The sequence below is a fragment of the Bos taurus genome, chromosome 3, assembly GCF_002263795.3.
Source record: "Bos taurus isolate L1 Dominette 01449 registration number 42190680 breed Hereford chromosome 3, ARS-UCD2.0, whole genome shotgun sequence".
Taxonomy (NCBI): Eukaryota; Metazoa; Chordata; class Mammalia; order Artiodactyla; family Bovidae; genus Bos; species Bos taurus.
In genome coordinates this window covers 75,270,797-75,294,895 of record NC_037330.1, presented here as the reverse complement: position 1 = coordinate 75,294,895, position 24,099 = coordinate 75,270,797, and the positions used below count along the sequence as shown (strand labels likewise).

General features: G+C 36.8%; 1 protein-coding gene across 3 annotated transcripts in view; it reads left to right on the top strand.

Annotated features, from left to right (window-relative positions):
• LRRC7 (leucine rich repeat containing 7) overlaps nucleotides 1-24,099 on the top strand; it is a 613,767-nt gene that overhangs the window by 349,780 nt on the left and 239,888 nt on the right. The window contains exon 8 of one of the 3 annotated variants that reach the window (XM_059884770.1): nucleotides 13,103-14,778. The exons of the other annotated variants lie outside the window; for them this stretch is intronic. Coding sequence (XP_059740753.1) covers nucleotides 13,103-13,109 — 7 coding nt within the window. The 3' untranslated portion in view covers nucleotides 13,110-14,778. Of the gene's footprint in view, nucleotides 1-13,102; nucleotides 14,779-24,099 lie in introns of those variants that run through there. 3 annotated transcript variants of the gene reach the window in all.

Here is a 24,099-nt window from a genome sequence, read left to right as displayed (position 1 = left end):
AGTATTAGACCTTCAGCTTTAGCATCAGTCCTTCCGATGAATATTCAAGGTTGGTTTCCTTTAGAATTGACTGGTTTGATCTCCCTGCAGTCCAAGAGACTCTCAGAGTCTGCTCCAACACCACAGTTCAAAAGCATCAATTCTTGAGTGCTCAGCTTTCTTTATGGTCCAACTCTCACATCCATACATGACTGGAAAAAACATAGCTTTGACTATATGTACCTTTGTTGGCAAAGTAATGTCTCTGCTTTTTAATATGTTATATAGGTTTGTCAAAGCTTTTCTTCCAAGGAGCAAGCATCTTTTAATCTCATGGCTGCAGTCACCATCTGCATGATTTTGGAGCCCCCCCTCCCCCAAAAAAAGTCTGTCCCTGTTTCCACTGTCTCCCCATCTATTTGCCATGACGTGATGAGACCAGATGCCATGATCTTTGTTTTTTGAATGTTGAGTTTTAATCCAGCTTTTTCACTTTCATCATGAAGCTCTTTAGTTCTGCTTCAGCTTCTGCCATAAGGGTGGTATCACCTGTATGTCTGAGGTTATTGATATTTCTCCTGCCAATCAATTCCAGCTTGTGCTTCATCCTGCCCAGTATTTCACATGATTAAAGGACAATTTGTAAGATTTATATGACTGATGAAACACAAACTTAAACAAAGGATATGAACACTGAGCTCAAAACATTAAAAAACCTCTAGACTTCAGTGGGAACTCTGTAACCAAAGAAGAAAAAGTGGGGTGACAATCTTTTTGTCACTGGATACATGGAATCATGGAGCTAATACCATATTATATGTTAGAGAAACTTTAATATTTAAACAAATAAAATATAATATAGACTTAGGCTTACTAAGTACTATATGGAAACAACTGCATTGCCAGTGAGTTAACTACTTTCTTTTCTAGTGAAGAAGAACATGAGGGCACAAAGATAAGTTGGTCCTTGAGAAACTCTCAGCATCTGTTTGCAACAGAAATTTGCCTGCTGCAGTTTGGCATTAGAGATAGAATGAGTATTGACCACAAGTATAAAAATAGGGTAATTTTAATTATTCTCCCTGAGAACATCCTCACACAGGGTAACTATGTCCACTTTACCCAGAATAAATCTAGAGAAAATAGCTTCCCTTGCCTGAAAAGGGTAAACTAATTACCAGTGCAGGTACTTATATTGCAACTATGGTTCTAGCAGAGGTGTCAGCTGACCATCTGTAAATCATCTCTTTAATATTCAACAAATATTTATTAATTGCCAGCTATTCAATGCAGTAAGCACTGTGCTGTACTTAGTCGCTCAGTGGTGTCCAACTCTTTGCCATTCTGATGGACTGTACCCTGCCAGGCTCCTCTGTCCATGGGATTCTCCAGGCAACAATACTAGAGTGGGTTGCCATGCCCTCCTCCAGAGGATCTTCCCAACCCAGGGATTGAACTCAGGTTTCCTGCATTGCAAGCAGATTCTTTATCATCTGAGACACCAGGGAAGCCCAGATTAAGCACTAGGCTGCACGAACTCTAATTATTAGAAGGAAGAACTAAGGGTGCTAATGGAATGGAGCAGTAGTGAACTTCTATGAGCCAATGCTAATAGTCATTAGATTCTGACAGCCAAGAAAGTAAGGTCCTTAAAGAGCATCAGAATAAGTCAGCCACTGATGGCAATTCTTTTTGTATAGATGACAGAGATGCATAGTTACTGAACAAAGTACCAGTCATGTCAGGAGAGATCTGAAAGTCAGCCTCTAAACAGGATAACTTCAGATCCATCATCAGTAATGAGGGAAGACATAATTTCTAGGTGCTACTGCCAAAGCAGAAGAACATTTTGGGGTATACAGAATGTTTGGAAGGGAATAACTGTGTCTAAACACATCTCTGATGCTCTAAAGAACACTATTACAGAGGAATCTTGAATTTTAGGTCTATGAATCAAGGTAAATTGGACATTATCAAGCAAGAGATGGCAAGATTGAACTTCAGTGTCTTAGGAATCAATGGCATCTTAGGAATCAGTGAACTAAAATGGATGGGATTGGGCAAATTTAATTCAGATGACCATTATAAGAACCCCTCAGAAGAAATGGAGTTGCCCTTATGGTCAAAAAGAGTCTGAAATGCAATACTTGAGTGCAACCTCAAAAGTGACAAAATGATCTCAGTTCATTTCCGAGGCAAACCATTCAGCATCACAATAATCCAAGTCTATACCCAAACCACTGATGAAGAAGCTGAAGTTGACCAGTTCTGTGAAGATCTACAACACCTTCTAGAACTAACACCAAAAGAAAGATATACTTTTCATCATAGGGAATTGGAATGTGAAAGTAGGAAGTCAAGAGATACCTCAGGTAATAGGAAAGTTTGTCCTTGAAGTACAAAATGAGGGAGGGCAAAGGCTAACAGGCTTTTGTCAAGAGAATATGCTGGTCATAGAAAACACCCTTTTCCAACAGCCCAAGAGATGACTCTGCACATGGACATCACTAGATGATCAACACTGAAATCAGATTCATTATGTTCTGAGCAGCCAAAGATGAAGAAGCTCTATACAGTCGGCCAAAACAGGACCTATAGCTAACTGTGTCACAGATCAGCTCCTTATTTCAAAATTCAGACTTAAATTGAAGAAAGTAGGGAAAAACCACTAGGCCATTCAGGTATGACCTAAATCAAATCTTTATTGATTATACAGTGGAAGGTGACAGATTCAAGGTATTAGAGCTGATAAACAGAGTACCTGAAGAACTATGGATGGAGGTTCATAATATTGTACATAAGGCAGTGACCAAAACCATCCCAAAGAAAAAGAAATCCATTAAGGCAAAGTGGTGGTCTGAAGAGGTGTAACAAATAGCTGAGGAAAGAAGAAAAGCAAAAGGCAAGGGAGAAAGGAAAGATACACCCAATTGAATGGAGAATCCCAGAAAAAGCAAAGAGAGATAAGAAGGCCTTCTTAAACAATGCAAAGAAATAGAGGAAAACAATAGAATGAGAAAGACTAGAAATTTCTTCAAGAAAATTGGAGATACCAAGGGAACCTTTCATGCAAGGATGAGCATAGTAAAGGACAGAAGTTGTAAGGACCTAACATAAGCAGAAGAAATTAAAGACAGGTGGCAATAATACACAGAAGAACTATACAAGAAAGGTCTTAATGATCTGGATAGCCAACATGATGTGGTCACTAACCTAGAGCCATACCTCCTGGAGTGTGAAGTGAAGTGGGCCTTAGGAAACATTACCATGAAAAAAGCTGGTGGAGATGATGAAATTCAGTCAAGCTATTTCAAAGCCTAGAAGATGATGCTGTTAAAGTACTGCACTCAATATGTCAGCAAATTTGGAAAACTCAGAAATGACCACAAGACTGGAAAAGGTAAATTTTCATTCTAATCCCAAAGAAGGGGAATTCCAAAGAACACTCAAACTACAGTACAGTTGCACTCATTTTACGCTAGCAATGTAATGCTCAAATCCTTCAAGCTAGGCTTCAGCAGTATGTGAACTGAGAACTTCCAGATGTACAAGCTGGGTTTAGAAAAGGCAGAGGAACCAGAGATCAAATTGCCAGCATTTGTTGAATCATGAAGAAAGCAGGGAGTCCCAGGAAAACATCTGTTTCTGCTTCATTGACTATGCTAAAGCCTTTGATTGTGTGTATCACAATAAAGTGTGGAACATTCTTAAAGAGATGGGAGTACCAGACCACCTGACCTGACTCTTGAGAAACATGTATACAGGTCAAGAAGCTACAGTTAGAACCAGACATGGAACAATTGACTGGTTCCAAATTGGGAAAGGAGGAAATACAAGGCTGTATATTATCATTCTGCTTATTTAACTTATATTCAGAGTATTTTATGTAAAATGCCTGGCTGGATGAATCACAAGCTGGAATCAATATTTCCAGGAGAAATATCAACAATGATATTTGTTAATATGAAATTCAGATGTGCAGATGATACCACTATAATTGCAGAACGTGAAGAGGAATTAAAGAGCCTCTTGATGAGGGTGAAAGAGGAGAGTGAAAAAGTTGACTGAAAATTCAACATTAAAAAAACTAAGATCATGACGTCTGGTCCTACCACCTCATGGAAAATAGAAAGGTAAAAAGTGGAAGCAATGACAGATTTTATTTTCTTGGGCTCCTAAATCACTGCAGATGGTGACTGCAACCATGAAATTAAAAGATGCTTGCTCCTTGGAATGACATTTATGACAAACCTAGACAGCATATTGAAAAGAAGAGACATCTTCTTTTGTTGACTCTGCCACCAAAAGTCTTCCAGGAGTCATGTACAGATGTGTAATAGACCATAAAGAAGGCCAAAGAATTGATGCTTTTGAAATGTGGTGTTGGAGAAGACTGTTGAGAGTCCCCTGCCCTGCAAAAAGATCAAACCATTCAATCCTAAAGGAAATCAGCCCTGAATATTCATTGAAATGACTGATGCTGAAACTGAAGCTCCAATACTTTGGCCACCTGATGCAAAGAACCAACTCATCAGAAAAAATGTTGATACTGGGAAGGATTGAAGGTAAAGGAGAAACCAGTGATGGAGAGTGAGATGGGCAGATACCATCACTGACTCAATGAACATGAATTTGAACAAAGTCCTGGAAATAGTGGAGGACAGAGGAGCCTGGCATGCTGCAGTCCAGGGATCACAAAGAGTTGGACGTGACTTAGTGACTGAACAGCAACTAGTACATCTTATTTAATACTTAATTATGAGTTGATTTGTATTTGTCAAGGTAGCAAATTCTCAGATGGTGATGGAATGAAACCTAAGATACAGTCAACAAGATGTTTTTCCTGTAGAAGTGAAGTGAAGTCGCTCAGTCGTGTCCGACTCTTTGCGACCCCGTGGACTGTAGCCTACCAGACTCCTCCATCCATGGGATTCTCCAGGCAAGAGTACTGGAGTGGGTTGCCATTTCCTTCTCCAGGGGATTTTCCCGACCCAGGGATTGAACCCAAGTCTCCCGCATTGCGGGCAGACGCTGTAACCTCTGAGCCACCAGGGAAGCCCATATAGCAAATCTGTTACTATTTCTAGCATTGAAATATTGGAAAGGAAGGTGAGTGAATCTTCTAATGGAAAAAGGAGATTTGGGATTTGTGTGTGTGTGTGTGTGTGTAAGTCACTAGGTCTGAAACAAATAGATGGTAAAAATAAAAGAAAATAGAATCTTCTCCTTACTTCCTCTCCAACAAAACTAATTGTTCTTTATGGGCGATGTGGTTTTCAAGGGAGAGAGTATTGCTGTGCCAGGAGTGGGGAAGCTGCAGGGTCTGAAAATAACCTTAAAGCTAAAGAGAATGTGATAAACCAACACTGTGTGGCTCACAGTAACAGGCTCAATGGTACAATGGTGTATCCTTTCATCTCCCCAAAGTAAAAGTAAAGAGCATTTAGAGGTTAGGATCTGATGGCTTCCAGACTCTTTAGAACACAGACCTTCTGACTTCAAGGACTACTTAACATTTTCTATTTATAAAGCATCTTACTATAATCCTGCCTTAAGAATATATGTATTACCTGGTTTCCCATATAAGGCATACATCAAAACATTCTTAAAAATCATAATAATAACCATTACTTATAGTGGTGTTATTCAAAACACAGTTTCTTTTCAATTAGCTTCAAAATTAATTTTCTAGCGCTGAATATCAATTCTGCATTAGTGCTCCTTTGGTAATTACTGCTTACCATCAAGGCTCCATTACATTTTCATGTTTAAAATAATGAATGTGTAACTCTGTTGATTACTACTTGTGATTTATTGAGTTATTCTTAGAATACTAATGTTTTTAGCAGTATCTTTACTGTTTTTTCAAGATTTGTGAATCTACTAAACCGTGAAAAGTATATGTAAATATGTATGATACATACATATTAATATACATATAAAGTACAAAGTGTGTATGCTGCTGCTGCTGCTGCTGCTAAGTCGCTTCAGTCGTGTCCGACTCTGTGCAACCCCATAGACAGGCAGCCCACCAGGCTCCCCCATCCCTGGGATTCTCCAAGCAAGAACACTGGAGTGGGTTGCCATTTCCTTTTCCAATGCATGAAAGTGAAAAGTGAAAGTGAAGTCACTCATTCGTGTCCAACTCTTAGCGACCCCATGTACTGCAGCCTACCAGGCTCCTCCGCCCATGGGATTTTCCAGGCAAGAGTACTGAGTGGGTTGCCATTGCCTTCTCCCAAAAAGTGTGTATATCTGTATATAAAATTTAAACTCACGGTAGGTGTACTATGTAATATTTTTTTCAGGCCCTTAGGTATTCTGGTATAAATACATTAGTAAAGACTCTATTACAAAATTATCATACATTTCCATGTCAGAGGAACTTAGAAATGTAAAAAAAAAAAATTTATTTCAGTTCTGGATGTGATTCTATAACAAGTTTCTTATATTTTATTCTGCTTTCTCTTTTAATATCCTTCCTACCTTGAGCCTACTTGAAGATTTTGTCAACATAAATATTTAGACCTGTTAGCAATTTTTTTTTTTTTTGGTTTTATAGCTTCTTCTAAGTTCCCAATCTGAGAACAGACACATAAGTAGACAGTCAAAACAAACTTCTTTAAGAGTGGAAAAGTCAACTGATTCCCTCAGAGGAGTGCAAGAAGGATTGTGTAACACATAAAAAACACTAAGCACAAAACCATTTAAAGGGTCAAAGCACGGTATTGAAAGATTCAATGATACGTTTAAGTCCAGTAACCTAAGGAGTGACATGATTACTTTGAATCTTTAATAGTTATATTAGCAGTTATGAAGCAAATTGTTGGAAGATGGAATTGAGGTGTCTGGAGATAGAGAGATAGATTGAGAGAAACTGAATAGCATAGAGATCATGTGAACTAGTTTAAACGAGTAACAATGGAGTGGAGAGGAAAGACACAAGATACAGTTAAAAGACAGAGAGTCAAAAACACTTTAATGATTGAATTTGAGTTGGGAAGTATTGAAGGAAATGAGACATCAGGATGAAACACTGGTTGCTAGTTTAACAGCCTTGTTGAATTATTGTGCTATAAACAAATACATAAGAAGTTTTGGAGAGATGGAAGGGATAGGACAGATCCTAGTTAGAAATGTTGAGTTTAGTTTGGACTGACTAAGTTTTAGTGAGATGCTCTGATGAAGAGGTGCAACTGATACACAGATTATTAAGCTTAGGGCAATCACTGATAACTTCTGAATTTCTAATTCTAGGAGAAATGATTAGATTAATTGAGATAAGTCAACCTGGTGAAATATGAAGTTATTAAAATCATGTTTTAATAGGAAAATGCTCAAATAATAGCATCACATCAAATAAAAGTGAAAGTGAAGTCGCTCAGTCATGTCCGACTCTGCGACTCTATGGACGGTAGCCCACCAGGCTTCTCCATCCATGGGGTTTTCCAGGCAAGAATACTGGAGTGGGTTGCCATTTCCTTCTCCAGGGGAATCTTCCCCACCCAGGGATCGAACCCAGGTCTCCCGCATTGCAGGCAGATGCTTTACCCTCTGAGCCACCAGGGAAGCTTGTGTAGTAAAATCTCAATTGTGTAAAAACTAACCCAAAAAGACTGGAAAGAAAATGTTAAGAGTTACAATAGTCATACTAGGGTTAAACATTTATGGTGACTTTTCCTCATTTTTCTGTTTATTTATATTTTATAAGATTTCTATGTGCATTACTCAAAAATCACTTTAGGGTAAGGGATGGTTCCTGGAAAGATAGTGATTAAGTTGATTTTAAAGGACTAGATATCACTTTGCCAACAAAGGTGTATATAGTCAAAGCTGTGGTTTTTCCAGTAACCACATGTGGAAGTGAAAATTGGACCACAAAGAAGCATGAGCACCAAAGAATGGATGCTTTCTAACTGTGGTGCTGGAAAAGATTCTTGAGAGTCCCTTGGACAGCAAAGAGATCAAACCAGTCAATCATAAAGGAAATCAATCCTGAATATTAATTGGAAGGACTGAAGCTGAAACTCCAGTACTTTGGCCACCTGATGCGAAAGAGCTGACTTTGGAAAAGACAATGATGCTGGGAAAGATTGAAGGCAAAAAGAGAAGGAAGTGGCAGAGGATAAGATGGCTACATAGCATCACTGATTCAATGGACATGAATTGAGCAAACTCTGGGAGATAGTGAAGGACAAGGAAGTGTGACGTGCTGCAATCCAGGGGGTCCCTAAGAGTCATACATGACTTAGCAGCTAAACAACAAAGGACTTGATAGGAATTAATCAGATAAAGAATCCTCTAGTAGTAATAGAGGTAGTAGTAGTAGAGGTACACAGGTAAAGAATACAGTCTACACAGGTAACTGTAAGCAGTTGAGGATTGCTGAAACATAGCACGATGGTATGGAGTGGTCAGCAAGGAAGCTAGATAGGGATGTGTGGGACCTTGAGATTCTATCCAATGCACTCTGGGCAACGGTGTATTGCCCAGGGTAGTGCATTTATTTGCTGAGGTCGCCATAACAGAGTATTTCAGACTGAATGGCTTAAACAATAAAAATTTATTTTCTCAGTTTTAGAGGTTAGCAGTCTAAGAACAAGGTGTTAGGGTAGCTGATTTCTTCAAGGTCTCTCAACTTGACTTGCACATCACCAATGTCTATGTCTTCACATGGTCTTCCCTCTGAATCTGTGCCCATATCTCCTCTTCTTTTAAGGAAAGCAGTTATTTGTTACCTTATCGGATTAAAGTCCACCCTAGTGACTTCAATTTAACTGAATTACCAATTTAAACACCCTATTTCTAAATATAGTCATATTCTGAGGTACTAGGTGTTAAAGACATCAACACATGAATTTGGAGGAAGGAGAGACACAATTCAGTACATAACAGAGAGTGATATGGTTAAATTTCTTTGGCAGCCATGTGGAATATGAATTTGAGGGAGAAAAGATGGATGAACAGACTGATTTAATAATCCAGGCAAGAAATCATGATGTTGTGTAAAACAGTGAATTTAAAATAAATATAATAATAATATTTCCAGAAAGATAAGCTAGTCTAGAGGGGAAACAATGAAGTAAATTTTAAGGCATTCAACTCTATGCCTAGTATAGAGTTACATATGGGAGTTTGAAGCTCAAAGACAAATATCTGGGCTGTAAATCTGGATTTGGGCATCATTAGTAGAGATGTTATTTGAAACAGTGAGAACAGATCAGTCAATTTGAGTGATGAAAGCAATAGACTTAAAACAGAAAACCAGCATTTACAGACCAGGCAGATAATGAGTCCATGGTGGAGAAACGAAAGCAGAAGAGTGCCTCATCATAGAACCTAAGGAAGTAGAGAGGTTTGATGAAGGGAATAATCAAAAAGTCAAAGAGAGCAAAGGGATCCCAAAGACAAAAACTGGGAAGTATTAGTTGGATTTGGAATTATAAGGACTTTTGGACATGGACACTTAAGTTCCTTGAACTTCTATGTGCAAGGCATTGGGTGAAGCATTATAAAGCATATAATCATACTTCATTTTGAACTTCACTTAAGACTGAGGAAAGGAGCATTATGTTTGTTTTATAGAATGAGAAAGCAGTGGCTCAGGGAAGTCAAATAACTATCTTAAGGTCAACAGACAACCCAAGATCAGTAGAAGTCAGCTTTAGATTTCTTTCTGTGTCACCCAAACTGGCATGATTAACTGCTAGTAATACTAACTTCCTAAAACAGAGGCAGTTATATTAAGTTGGAAGGACTAGAATTCCACAGAGCAGTGGATTGATGAGTGAATACTAGATGAGTAAGTAGGATAGAGTACCCTTTTCAGAAGAGAAGAAAGGAGGACAGCTCATTTTGCTCTCATTTCTTTAGTACATTGCCTGGAACACAGTAGATGCTCAACAAATTTTAGTTCCATGAACAAGAAAGAAATATTGACTTGAGCTAGGCATGTGGTATACATGGAAGTGGAGGCAGCAGAGATGTAGGTGGCACGCAGCCCAAGGCGGGGGAAAGTAGAGAGGATAAGACAAAGAAAGGGAGGAAAGCTTAAACCAGATGCTTCCTAGAAAAGGTTGATAGAGTTCCAGATCAAGTCCACAAGTAAGGATTTCACCTGAAACAGCTTTTTTAAGGTTGAACAATAAAAGTGAAGTAGAGAAATAAATGTGTAAGGACAAGTTGCTTCATCTTTCAACAATTTTCTCCATATTAAGCTCCCTCAAAAAAAGACTGTCTCACCATTTCCAAGTAATAAATTCATATCTGTAATGCCCTCTGCCTAGATCTCCCTCTTTTTCACTGTATGGCAATCTCTTATTGCAACATAATGGCTCCAATCACAGATTATCCCTTCAAATTTTTTGTTCAATTCTCTAAACAGAATCTGTCATTCCTTCTCTTTTCTACCTCTTCATGCACTCCTGTAGTGACTTGAAGGCCATGGATAAAATACTCTTACATTTATTTATTAAGTCAATAAGTGAACTACCTCATGAAATTAAATACCTTAGCATATCAGCAAAATATTTCAAAACATTATACAGTGTGTTTCAAAGCAAAGGAATTTCATAAGTTGATTTAGCTTTGACACAAATTGTATTTATTAATTCAACCTTTTATATACAAAATAATGGTTTACATTTTCTTACTGTTTAGCTAAAGACTTCTCTGTCAGATGACTGTATTTTGTCATAGAAACACATTCATAAGTTTTAATTCATTGAGTTTTAATAGTCTCACTGCAAATGACAGATAGGTTGGAAAATTTTTTGCAATGTATTTAAAGAATGAAGTGTTACTTGCCATTATAAAAATTTATATATTGCTCACTGTGCTGTTTAAATAAAATGATATGTTCTTGTGCCTTCACTTCAAAGTCAAATTGTGTGCTGTAACACTTTAAGCTTTCAGTGTTGAATCTTGGCTTGAAAGTTCAATAGTGGGATGAGATTACTGACTGCTATATTACTATTCTGTAAACAAATTCATTCTTGAATAATCTGTATGCCCTATGAGAAGGTCAAATGATAAGGGAGAGAGATCTGAAACAAAGCACTAAGATTTCATTGCTTTGAGTTTGGCAGATATCCAGTTGCATATTTCCAACTATCTAGAAAAATACACAAAGTGAACAATTATATTCAACTTGAGCTGTATAGCATTATCCTCATCTAAATTATAAAATACAGTTTTACATATAAAATAGGAAATATAAAATTCTTTGTAACATTTTGCACATGCCAATATATTCCTTCTATACTAAGAATGTGAATTTAATAAACATATATCGGGAGAATTAAGATAATGCTGTGAAATAGCTATATCAATTTGTCTAACACCTCTCTAAATAACTATTTAATATTATACCAAGAAAATAAATGAAACTAAAACTCGAGCAAAATTTGAGACAAAGTATCCTCACAGATAATCTGTGTATGTACTGCCTGTCCATTAAGTTTGCCTGTAGACAATTTTTGCTCAAAGAGTCTATGTGCATTTTTAATCCACCTTATGTAAGCATTGATTCAACAGTTAGAGAATATCCAAAGTTACACTGTAATTAATAATCATATAGATTTGAAGACTCTAGTTCTTGCTTTCTACTGCAAAAATGCTTGAAGATTAATGTGCATTAATTTCAGTTGTATGCAAAAATATTGTAACATAAGATAATGTTTCTGTTTTTAATTGAAAATGTAAATCTCTAACTGGAGCAAAGAGAAATTTCTAATGAAGATAAGGTATTTAATCATTATTTAATATTTTATATAACCATAATTGCATTTATCTGAGAAACTGTAATTTGCTTTGTTTTGCTATTTAAGCATATCCAATTTTTAGATTATATGTTAATAAAATAGAACATTTAATTAATTTGAATAAAATGTACATCAAAGTTGTAAGTGAAATACGTATAAGTCATTAATTGAAACATGCAATTGGTGACTTTTCTGGAAAAAAAGAAAAGCAGAATTAAAGTAATAGTGTGATTAATTGATTCAGGATGGCTCCTGCTGAAAAATTATGTTCAATAAGAGTCTGTCATTCTAATTTGTGATCATTTGTCACTTTACTGTAAATCAAACATAATGGATTCAGGTTCACAAGCTGTATAAATGACTGTCCTAAAAATGACAATTTTTAAAATAAAAAAGGTGGTTGTTTAACCAATTTAATTTAAAATAGTCATTGTATATTAATTTTAGCTACTTATGTGTTTCCAGTAAATATTTACTTTGTAAATGATTTTGTTCTCATATATGCATATATAATTTTAAAATCAAATCAATTTTTTAAAAAATATGTTTCAAGATACAAGTTACAAATATTTTGTTAAAACATGAAGATATCTGGTAAAAGTTGTTGTTAAATATTTAGTAAAAAATAAATAGAAAGAATGAATAATTATTTTTTATAACCAAAAACATGATTCTACTCAAAATTCTTTGAATATAATAAAGCACACTCTTTTACAGTATGTTCCCTTCTGTATCTCATTGATTTCTTCAGTGTTGTTGTCCCCTATAACAGCTTTTGTCAAACACTATAGATTAAGCTGAATTATTCTACATATGATGTAAACTGATAAATTTGATAAGAAAATTTTACTTAATAGAGAACATTCATAAACCAAATTTTGTTATTTTCAGAGGGAAGGGGACACTGAAAAATCAGAGTAAAATACTAATGGGTTCATTTGTGTTCTGCCTTGAATATCATGCATCAATATATTGTAGAATTAATTTAAATGAGTAGAAATAGCCTTGAAAAATAAAAGTTTAAGCAAGTTATTTTCATGAGACTGCTTTATTGCTCAATGATTCTTATATGAGTGCTTTGCTTTCTTCTTTTAGGAAGCATGCATGTTTTTTAGTCATCTTGTCCAATACCACTCAGTTTGATTTTCTGTTTCTATCCATCCTATCTAGTATTTGTCTAATCCTAGAACTGTATCACTTTACAAAAAATCCTATTTATAACCTACTTATGTGCAATTATATTGAAACAAGCAAACATTTCACCTCCCTGTAATATAGACCAATTGAAATAGCTATTTTAGTCACCTTCTGCATTAGGAATTCCATCTTTTGGGCATTGAAATTGATTTTTCTCATCTTAGCATCTGAAGATCCAGAGTGTGCCCCTTGCCCAATCGCCTGAGACTATACAGTGACACCTACAACAGAGGATGTGGAGGCAGCAGCTTTTCGGGCTCCAGAAATGGCAGCATCAGGAGCATCAGCACGAATAGACTTTGTAGAGGTAGTTCTCCCAAACTGTATTATGAAACCAAACATTTTTGGTGTGCTACCTGCTGATGGGGGCTGCCTTCTTACTGCCTAGTGTGATGCAAAATGTTTGGTCTTTGTTAAAATTTAACAATGACATTTCTGGCTAATATAAAGCAACCTGAATTTTTCCCAAGTGTGTTCAGTTGCCTTAATTTCCAATTAATATGAAATTTTATCAGTCTTAGAAAAAACATTAACACATATTTTTGTCCAGTTTATTTCACTTAGTTGATATAAAGCTGCTGTCACATATAATTTTTGTATAAATATTTTTGAATAGATCAAAATAAACCATCATTTAAAAGGCATCCTAAAGCAGTAAACAAGAGAATTTCTCTAATATACTTCAGAGGCTGAATAGGGTTGCCCAGTTTATCTGTCATACCCCCTAGTTATGTTCTGTTGTGAACTTACTTTGCAAAGTAAATAACTATTCCCAGATGGCCCTTATCAAAATATAAAAGATCAGTGATTGACTGGTTTTATGTTTTCTTACATTTTATGTAATTTAATGTGAAACAGTTATTTTGTAGCTATAAAACACATTTGTTAATTAACCACATTAGCTTTATCTATGCAGTTCAATGACTTATAACTTTTCAATTTGCATATAAAATGAATCTCTGTAATGATGTCTTTGCAAAATAAATAACGATTGACATAATGGGTGTATTTGCTTTTAACATTTTATACATTTGACTTCAAAGAGTAGGATATATTTCATAGTGAAATTTTGAAGAGTTTGAAATTCAGCATCCAGAGATCTTCATCTTGGTACAGTACCACATATTCATTCTTCACCTGGTCTTCACTTCTTTTTGGAACAAGGCAAGATACAAAGAATTTATACCAGTTCTATTGGAACTATTGCTTGATCGAATATAGTTTGAAGGTTCTTTTCATAAACCAAATATAAGAAGTATAGATACATTGAGTTTAATAGTGTTTTTATTTTTTATTGTCATTTGCTTCTATTTTATTTTCTTAGGAAATTACAAATTGTCACTTTTTATAAAATCTACACTATGGAGTTGAAATGTACATATTTCTATTCTGTTTTTAATGCATTTTAACTATGTGAATTTATAAAATAATGACCCTAAATGTATAGCCTTTTGTAAAAAGTACGTATATATTTGAAAGTGGATGTTGTTCTTTTAGTTCAAATTGTGTAAATATGGATTCTTCCATGTGTACTTGTAAAGGTCTTACGTAAAGTTTCATAAACCTACTTAATTGAGTTTGTACAACATTGTTGTCAGCTGTGTGGCATATACTCATTGACTTCTGTCATTTACACATATACTGCACATATCTCTAGAAACTGTGTTTCGAAACGTATATTGCTTTCCTAAGAACATAAATGTCTGACTCTGCTTTAGAACAAATTGTGCTATTTTAGTGTAGTTTTATAATATTCTCCTACCATGTCCTTCACATACCATTTTAAAGATTATTTAAAACATTCTGCATGAAAATAGCATTAAAGTATTTAAGAAATATTTCTGCCTCTGTCATGTTCCAAGTAGAACTGAATTTTCTATTGTTAAATTTGAGAAGTCTTACAGAAGTGCAGTTAAACTCTGCAACAACATGCAGTAGTTCTGTTGGATAATTATTTGGCTGAACCATGCTGCATTTCTGATCTTATGATACTGTATTAAATACAATTGAGAGCTTATATGTATAGAATAAAAGAAAGTTCTCTTAATGAAAAGACATTAACAAGTAACAAATAATTCTTGTCTAGTTGGAATGGTTTAAAACTATATCAGTAGAAGCGATTGCAGAAGTAAAAAATTAAATTATATACCATTGAATATGATATTTGATTCATTTTTGTCCACCGTTAATGCTACATCACTATAGTGTTCCAACAAGTGGAACTGATTGTAAATTCCTTGACAATGTTTATGGCACTCTAATCTTTTATGCTAAGAGGAATCACATGTCAATTTAACAAAACTATTAAATGTATTCGTTTTATAAAGTTACATATTTTTTAGCCTCGATATATATTATTTAAACTAGATAAATTATTAAAAAGATGCATTCATAGGCATTTATTATTATTTAAATCATAGTAATCTCATTGACCTAACATTTAGAAATATATTCAGTTGATTACATTTTCATGGGTGGTGGGATATGCATATTAAACCAGAATTTAACTAAATATACAATAATAATTGAAATGAAAAATAATTCTTAAGAAGAAGGGAACACAATACATGCTTACCCATTGTCTAGGATACCAAGTATTGTACAGCAGAACCCCTTCCCACATTGTAAGATAAGTATCCCTCCTGGGAACCTGGGCCATCATGTGAGCAACATACTGAATTGCCTTTCGACATCTTATTGACATTTCATGAAGAGAAGTCAATTTTTAATGGCTCTTAGCAGTGTGTAAGGCCTTCCTTGCTGGTTCAGTGGTAATGAATCCACCTGCCAATGCAGATTTGATTTCTGAGTCAGGAAGATCCCCAGAGAAGAAAATGGCACCCCACTCCAGTATTCTTGCCTGGGAAATCCCATGGACAGGTGATCCTGGTGGGCTACAGTCCATGGGGTCGCAGAAGAGTTGAACATGACTTAGTAGCTAAAGAGCAGCAGCAGTATCTTAGAAAATAGAATACATCTCCTTATGTTTCTCAGAAATTACAGGTTCCTGCATGTTTATTAAGAATTTCATATACTCTCCCATTCCTTTTTTTTTTTTTTAACATCAAATTTTACCAACTAAGATTTCTGCCATTTTGTATTCTATTTTAAATCAAGTCAACTTTCTCTGGAACAAAGCTGGCAGATCTAAAAGTATGTTAGTCACTACTCGGTCATGTCCAACTCTTTGTGACCCCATGGACTATAGCCCATCAGGCTCCTCTGGCCATGGGATTCTCCAGGCAAGAATATTGGAGTGGGTTGCCATTTCCTTCTTCAAATTTTGTCACCAAATAATATGATTATTTTACAAATTTTTAGTCATAAAACATAGCAAATTTATATTAGGTGTTGTCAGTTTTACTTTCTGGTAGTTGCTTCTGCCACAGCAAACAATATAAATTAGGTAAAGACCGATAGTCTATGTGTATTTATTAGCATAAAACTAAAAAATATTAATAGGGCAAAGATATAGCATCTTGATGTCATTATAGTAAAAGTAACAGGTTCCGGACAGAAGAGGTTAGAAGAGCCTGAGGGTGTGGAAACTGCACAGTTGCTCAAAATCTTAGTGAAGTAAAATCTTCTGTAAATCCAGTAATTCCCCGTACCCCTCACTCAACACATACAACTGCTTTGGTTGCAGCTATATGATGCATAAGGATGGGACTAGATACCATTTAAAACAGAACTCAGTCATTTCTTGTGCTTGGGCAAATTTTGGAGAGAATGCAAACCTTTAATTCAGTCCAGCTCAGTAAACATTGGCCAAGCACTGTGATTAACATCAGAGACACCAAGTCAATAGAGCCCCTGCAATTAGGCAGATCATGTCTTGGTAAGGAATATAGGCAAGTAAAGCATTACATGCTATGCAGCATTTGCATAGGATTATAGAAACGTGATGAACAGAAATAGTACAGAGTAATGCTTAATCCTATTAGCAAAGTCCAGGTAAAAACGTACAAAAGAGGTGAAGCTCAAAGAGTCTTTTGAACAATAAATGTGAATCAATCAATAACAAGTGGCCAGAAGGAGTGGTTTGCTTAAAGAGGAAACATGGCACAAGGAATTAAACATGCAAAATCACATGTGTGAGGGAGGAATAGCCAGGAAGTAGATAGAGAAGATCTCATGAAGGGCCCATGTGCCGCGGTTGGACTTCATTTGTGGGTAATGCTGAGGTTTCAATGAAAGGGCTTTAAGTTGAGGAATGATGAATTTGTGAGTTATGGGATAAAATTTGTAAAGATTTATAGGCAACTTCTTCACTAAGGCAGCAGAGAGCAAAAGCCACTCAGTGTATTTTTTTAACAGCTTTATTGAGGTGTATGTTATACAACATAAAATCTACCCATCAAAGTGCACAAGTGAATGATTTTGGGTAAATTTATAGAGCTGTGTAATCATCACCACAATGCAGTTTTCAACATTTCTGTCACTTTCCAAAGTCCCATGTGGCATTCCCAGTCAAGCTTCCATCTGATCTCAGTTTTCACTCCAGCCCTATGGCAACCACCATTCTGTTTTCTGTCTGTATAAATTTGTCTTTTCTCAACATTCCATGTAAATGGAATCACACAATATGTAATGTTTTATGTCTGACTTCTTTCACTCAGCATCATATTTTGAGGTTTCTGTTGTGAGACAAACAGAACAGAGGTATTTCACTTCTCAAAAGGTTATGACTATGACAAAAACAAGACGTATGAGAGGGGTGTTGTGTGAACCTGTCCAACGTGTGAGGGCTACAAGGGAACCAAGTGTGTGAGACAGGATGGCATGGAAAGAGAGTTCAATCAGAGTAAAGGAGTCAGAAGTGTACAATAACATGAAAGTAGGAAAAAAAAGTCAAGATATTTTAATTAAATTTATTGAAGACTAAATTTTGAACTATTTCCTCCCCTCTTTAAAGGTTTGTAATGGGCATTTGTAAATATTGTACTTCCTACTTGTGGTTACTACTCTAGAGATATCACAAACTTGTTGGCTTCTTGGATTAAAATCACTTCTCCAAAGAACACAATATCTTAGAAGAAAAGCAGTACATCAGGACAGACTGACATCTGCTGTTAAGATGTAAAGGGGAAAAGTGAATCTAAAACAAGCTGTATTTTCCTTGCAAAACCACTTGGGACATTGTGTTTGGTCACACTGATACTGAAACTACAATTTTTTAAGTATGCAGGGTTGGTTTATGAATTTGTGTTCATTATAAAACCACTCAAGTCATAAATAAAGTTCTTTCTTCAGGAAGAGAAGGCTACTGGCACATTCTCTGAATCTATTTTGAAGCTCCACCCTATTAGCTGAGAAGGCCTACCCTGCTGGACTACTAGTATTAGAAAAATAATAAGATTAATGGTATAGCTGATGAAATAAAAAGACTAAAGTGCTGACCGAAATAGCCCACCACTTGGGTGTACTAGAAGAGCAAGCTCAGAAACAAAGAAGTAACCAAGTAAGAGAGCCTGACAAAGATTTTCAGGTTTAATGTCTTGACTGACTTCAGTCCAAGAACCAGATGAATAAATATCAGAGCCTCAGAGCATAGCAACCAAGTTCTGGTTTCCCAAGGCCCTATCAAGAGAACTTCATCCACAGAAACCCTGGCTTCATTGCCAGGGAGGCTAGACATGAATTTGCCGCAGCTCACCCTCTAAAGGACCTTGTGGTATAGTGTGACCTAAGGAGGGAAAGAGAGACTTTTGCTCAGTCCTAGTTAGAGTCCTTCTGCAGTCATTTCAGGTAAGGACTAGAACTCAGTTCCAAAGCCACAGTCTCAGGGTCCCCTGATGTAGCCCAGATTGGGCAGGACAAATCCAGCACATGAATGTTGGTGTGGCCTGTTTGCTTTTGTTAGAGTAATAACGGGTATCAACCAGCTGCAAAACAGAAACTCTGGTCTTGAAAAGACAAGAGCATGAAGCCAGTACTAATACCCTCATATCATGAGAAGTTGCTATTTCTCAATGAGATGTCCAGACACATAGGAGAACTATCTGCATACTTTTTGTTTGGGGAGGAAAAGAGACATTAAAACAAACTTGAATAAGATAGAGGTTTTTGTATTTTTCCTCTCCCTTTACCCACTTAGTTTCTTCCCCCACATCTGTATACTAAAAGGAGAAAAGATAAACCACTGGAAGATTCTTTTAAAGAAAAGTTGTCAAAAGAGAAGAACTGTACTCTCATGTAGGCTTCATGTAGAAGCTAGTGGTGAGGGGACATGACACATCAGGAGTATACACTGTGAGACTTTTATCCAGCACTGAGAAAGAGTATATATCTGTATAGTCAAAGCTATGGTTTTTCCAGTAGTCACGTATGGATGTGAGAATTGGACCATAAAAAAAGCTGAGCACTAAAGAATTGATGCTTTTGAAATATGGTGTTGGAGAAGACCCTTGAGTGCAAGGAGAAGAATCCTTAGACTGCAAGGAGATCCAACCAGTCCGTCCTAAAGGAGATCAGTCCTGGGTGTTCATTGGAAGGACTGATGCTGAAGCTGAAACTCCAATACTTTGGCCTCCTGGTGCAAAGAGCTGACTCATTGGAAAAGACCCTGATGCTGAGCAAGACTGAAGGCAGGAGGAGAAGGGGACGACAGAGGATGAGATGGTTGGATGGTATCACCGACTCGATGGACATGAGTTTGAGCAAGCTCTGGGAATTGGTGATGGACCGGGAGGCCTGGTGTGCTGCAGTCCATGGAGTTGGAAAGAGTCAGACAGGACTGAAGAGACTGAACTGAACTGAGAAGGAGATGATCAAAGGTACAAGAGTACTTTTGAGGTGAACATGATAACAGAAATAAGAGGAAGATTTACAAAAGATAAGAGAGTAAGCTTTTCTTAGGAGTTGGTGTCATATAGGGTTAATAAGAAATACTATGAAACAAATTTGGGCTTCCTGGGTAGTTCAGTGGTAAAGTATCTGCCTGCCAATGCAAGAGACACAAGAGATGCAGGTTCAATCCATGGGTCGGGAAGATCCCCTGGAGGAGGAAATTTCAACCTACTCCAATATTGTTGCCTGGAAAATTCTGTGGACAGAGAAGCCTGACAGGTTACAGTCCATGGGGTCACAAGGGTCATACAGGACTGAGCACACGTGCACACAAACACATGAAACAAGTTCACAGCATGATTCCCTTATCCATCCAATAACTCGAGGAAAGAAGCTTCTATTTAGAAGTTGTGTTTCTTTAAACATCCTTTACAACAGTATTATAAGAGTGAATACAGATAGCAGGGAGACCAGTTGCTATAATCTGGCAAAGAGAAGGTGAACACAATGACAATAGGGCCAAGAAAAGTAAGTAAAATTGAAAAGCATTTATGGAAGTGAAATCCAAAGGACTTTCATCAGAGTGTTTGCTCTTGACGTGTATAAGGAAAATAGGAAAAAGTTGACAAACCCAAACTGCTTTTAGTTTACTCCTTAAATCAGGGTTTCACTTTGTGGCTTTATGATTTGATTTGAAAATGATTTTCCATACAACAGGCATAGGCATGTTCAAATGCAACTAATAACAAATCTGTAAAGCCAAACATAAGACATTAACACTTTTTGATTGACTATAGCTCTTCCTTGGAGAAGGCAATGGCACCCCACTCCAGTACTCTTGCCTGGGAAATCCCATGGACGGAGGAGCCTGGTAGGCTGCAGTCCATGGGGTCGCAGAGTCAGACATGACTGAAGCGACTTAGCAGCAGCATAGCTCTTCTTCCATATAGTACTTGACTAAGGTCCAGTCCAAATGTCAGTGCTGGTGATTTAGTTGTTAAGTCGTGTCTGACTCTTGCGACCCCATGGACTGTTTTCCAAGCAAGAATGCTGGAGTGGGTTGCCAGTGCCTTCTCCAGGAGAATCTTCCTGATCCAGAGATTGAACCCATGTCTCCTGCATTACAGGCAGATTCTTTACTGCTGAGCCACCAGGGAAGCCCCTAAATGGTAATAACTCTGTGAAAATTATGGTTGCTCATCCATAATAACTCTACCACAAATACATATAGGACTTTGAATACAATATTGTTAAAAAATTGTCATAATTAGTTGTTTGAAGGTCTGTTTCCTTGAGCTCTTTGAAGACAATACTACATCTTTATTTTCTTCACCATTGCATCTCCAGTAGCTAGTACTTTGTCCAAAGTTAGATTTGTTGAATGAACAGAGAAGATATGGCAGTTGAAGGAATTATAATTTTCTATTCAGTTCAGTTCAGTCGCTCAGTCATGTCCAACACTTTGCAACCCCATGGACTGCAGCATACCAGACTTTCCTGTCCATCACCAACTCCCAGAACTTACTCAAACTCATGTCCATTGAGTCAATGATGCCGTCCAACCATCTCATCTATATAATTTTCTTCTTAGTGTTTAAGTACTATTATGTAATAAAAACAACACAAATTCTAAAAGCAGTCTCTATCCAGAAATTGTGAAATTGTTGCAAGAACTATTCTAATCAGAACTTCCAGTCTCAATTATTCAAGCTACTAGATTATTACTGAGTACTTATATAGATGTCTCTGAGTGCTCACGGTGGCTCAGAGGGTAAAGCCTCTGCCTGCAATGCGGGAGAGCCGGGTTCTATCCCTGGTTTGAGAAGATCCCCTGGAGAAGGAAACGGCAACCCACTCCAGTACTCTTGCCTAGAAAATCCTATGGACGGAGAAGCCTGGTAGGCTATAGCCATGGGGTTGCAAAGAGTCAGACACCATTGAGCGACTTCACTTTCACTTTCATATGGATGTCACTTCCATTTGAATTACTAAAGTATAATTTTAGACCATCATTCTAAAATTTAGCAAATATCTTTTAAATGAAGCAATGATTCTGACCTTTCTCATCTAGCTTCACCTACTTGATTGATTTCTTACTATCCATCCTTTAATCTTCCAATGTATCAGGCCTACATGTCTATCTCTCTGTCTTATTTATTTATGTACTTTTGTATTTTTCTAAATTGTAGGTTTCCTGAAGATGTGTATGTTGTTTATTCACTCTCCAGAGTAGCTAAAATAGTGGCTTGCAATTGGTATGCAGCTAATGAAAAAGAAAGAAAAAAAAAAGTAATTCCCCCAATACTTAGAGAAAATAAGATTACTTCCAGTTGGGAGGTAAGGAGAACGTACTTGAGAACATTTGACCTAGGGTTTAAAGGGGAAGTTATATTTCAACTACTGGGAAGAAAGCAGTGGTATATTTGCAGAGGAAATGAAGGCTGTCAGAAAGTACAAAGCATAGTTATGGAATGTCCTAATTTTGCTGAGAGTTGGATAAGTAAAGATGAGTAGTGGAAGTAAAAGTAGAAAGATGGATTGAGGTGGACCTGGCTAACGAATGGCTACTAAAAATTTTTGATTATGTGAGTAACAAGAGCTGGTATTTAAGACAGGAGTTAAAAACAACTTAAATAAGAAAATAAATGTTAGAGCAACATTCCGTAAATAAAGCATATGATGTACTTCAGCACAGTGCTATGCACGTTTTTAAGTCTCTTCTGAGTGGCTGGCACTATGATAGACCTGAAGATAGATGAAGTCATACGCTTAACAACTTAGGCTTTGTCTGTCTTTCCCTCCAATAAAACAATAATCTAGACAAAACTGACTTAAACTGTAGGTGGTCTTGTATTCATTGACAGTGAAAGGGAATTAATATTTATTTAGTGGATACACCAGGCTCTTTATCCACAAACATTAATTCATTAAACCTTTTAACAGTGTAAGGTACGTGTTGTCACTTTTCTTAACCAATTGGGAAACTGTGTCTCAGAAATTAAGCAGAAAGTGGCAGAACTTGAAATCAAACCCATTTCTTTTTCTAGTATTCCATAATGTACTGACTTCACTGTTTTGCCTACAGATTATAGCTCTGCTTAAATTATATGTTTCAGTTCAGTTCAGTTCAGTTCAGTCACTCAGTTGTGTCCGACTCTTTGCGACCCCATGAACCGCAGCACGCCAGGCCTCCCTGTCCATCACCATCTCCTGGAGTTCACTCAGACTCACGTCCATTGAGTTGGTGATGCCATCCAGCCATCTCATCCTCTGTCGTCCCCTTCTCCTCCTGCCCCCAATCCCTCCCAGCATCAGAGTCTTTTCCAATGAGTCAACTCTTCACATGAGGTGGCCAAAGTACTGGAGTTTCAGCTTTAGCATTATTCCTTCCAAAGAAATCCCAGGGCTGATCTCCTTCAGAATGGACTGGTTGGATCTCCTTGCAGTCCAAGGGACTCTCAAGAGTCTTCTCCAATACTACAGTTCAAAAGCATCAATTCTTTGGTGCTCAGCTTTCTTCACAGTCCAACTCTCACATCCATACATGACCACTGGAAAAACCATAGCCTTGACTAGATGGACCTTTGTTCGCAAAGTAATGTCTCTGCTTTTCATTATGCTATCTAGGTTGGTCATAACTTTCCTTCCAAGGAGTAAGCATCTTTTAATTTCATGGCTGCAGTGCTAAATTATACGTTTGAAAGTGAAAGTGAAGTTGCTCAGTTGTGTCCGACCCTTTGCGACCCCATGGACTGCAGCCTGCCAGGCTCCTCTGTCCATGGGATTTTCCAGGCAACAATACTGGAGTGGGCTGCCATTTCCTTCTCCAGGGGATCTTCCCAACCCAGGGATCAAACCCAGGTCTCCCGCAGTGTAGGCAGATGCTTTTACCATCTGAGCCACCAGGGAAGTCAAAAAAAAAAAATTATACGTTTAGCAACTTCAAATTATTTATGCTGTTGTTCTTAATTGAATTATCTTCAAGGCACTTGATTAAATATCATACCCTATTAATGCCTCTTCTGTATTATAGATATGTATCACATATGACAAGAATTGCTATTATTTAAAGATGTCTTTCATTTAAAAAAATACATCAGGATATATTTTGGGTTCTGATGTCACAGGTTAACCATTCATTCCTCATAATGATAAATTAAGCAGATGATCAATGAGTTTCAAAGACTGTAAGAGTATCAGTGTATTTGTAATTATGTAAGGTTTTGTTCCTCCTTTAAATTTATGGCTCAGTGTCTTTATCAGTTTTACCTTTCCAGCCTGTTAAAACCAAGCTGATTTCTTCTTTAGCATTTCCTAACATAAGAGACTGTAAAGGTACCAACACCTCACACAGTCAACATACATTACATTT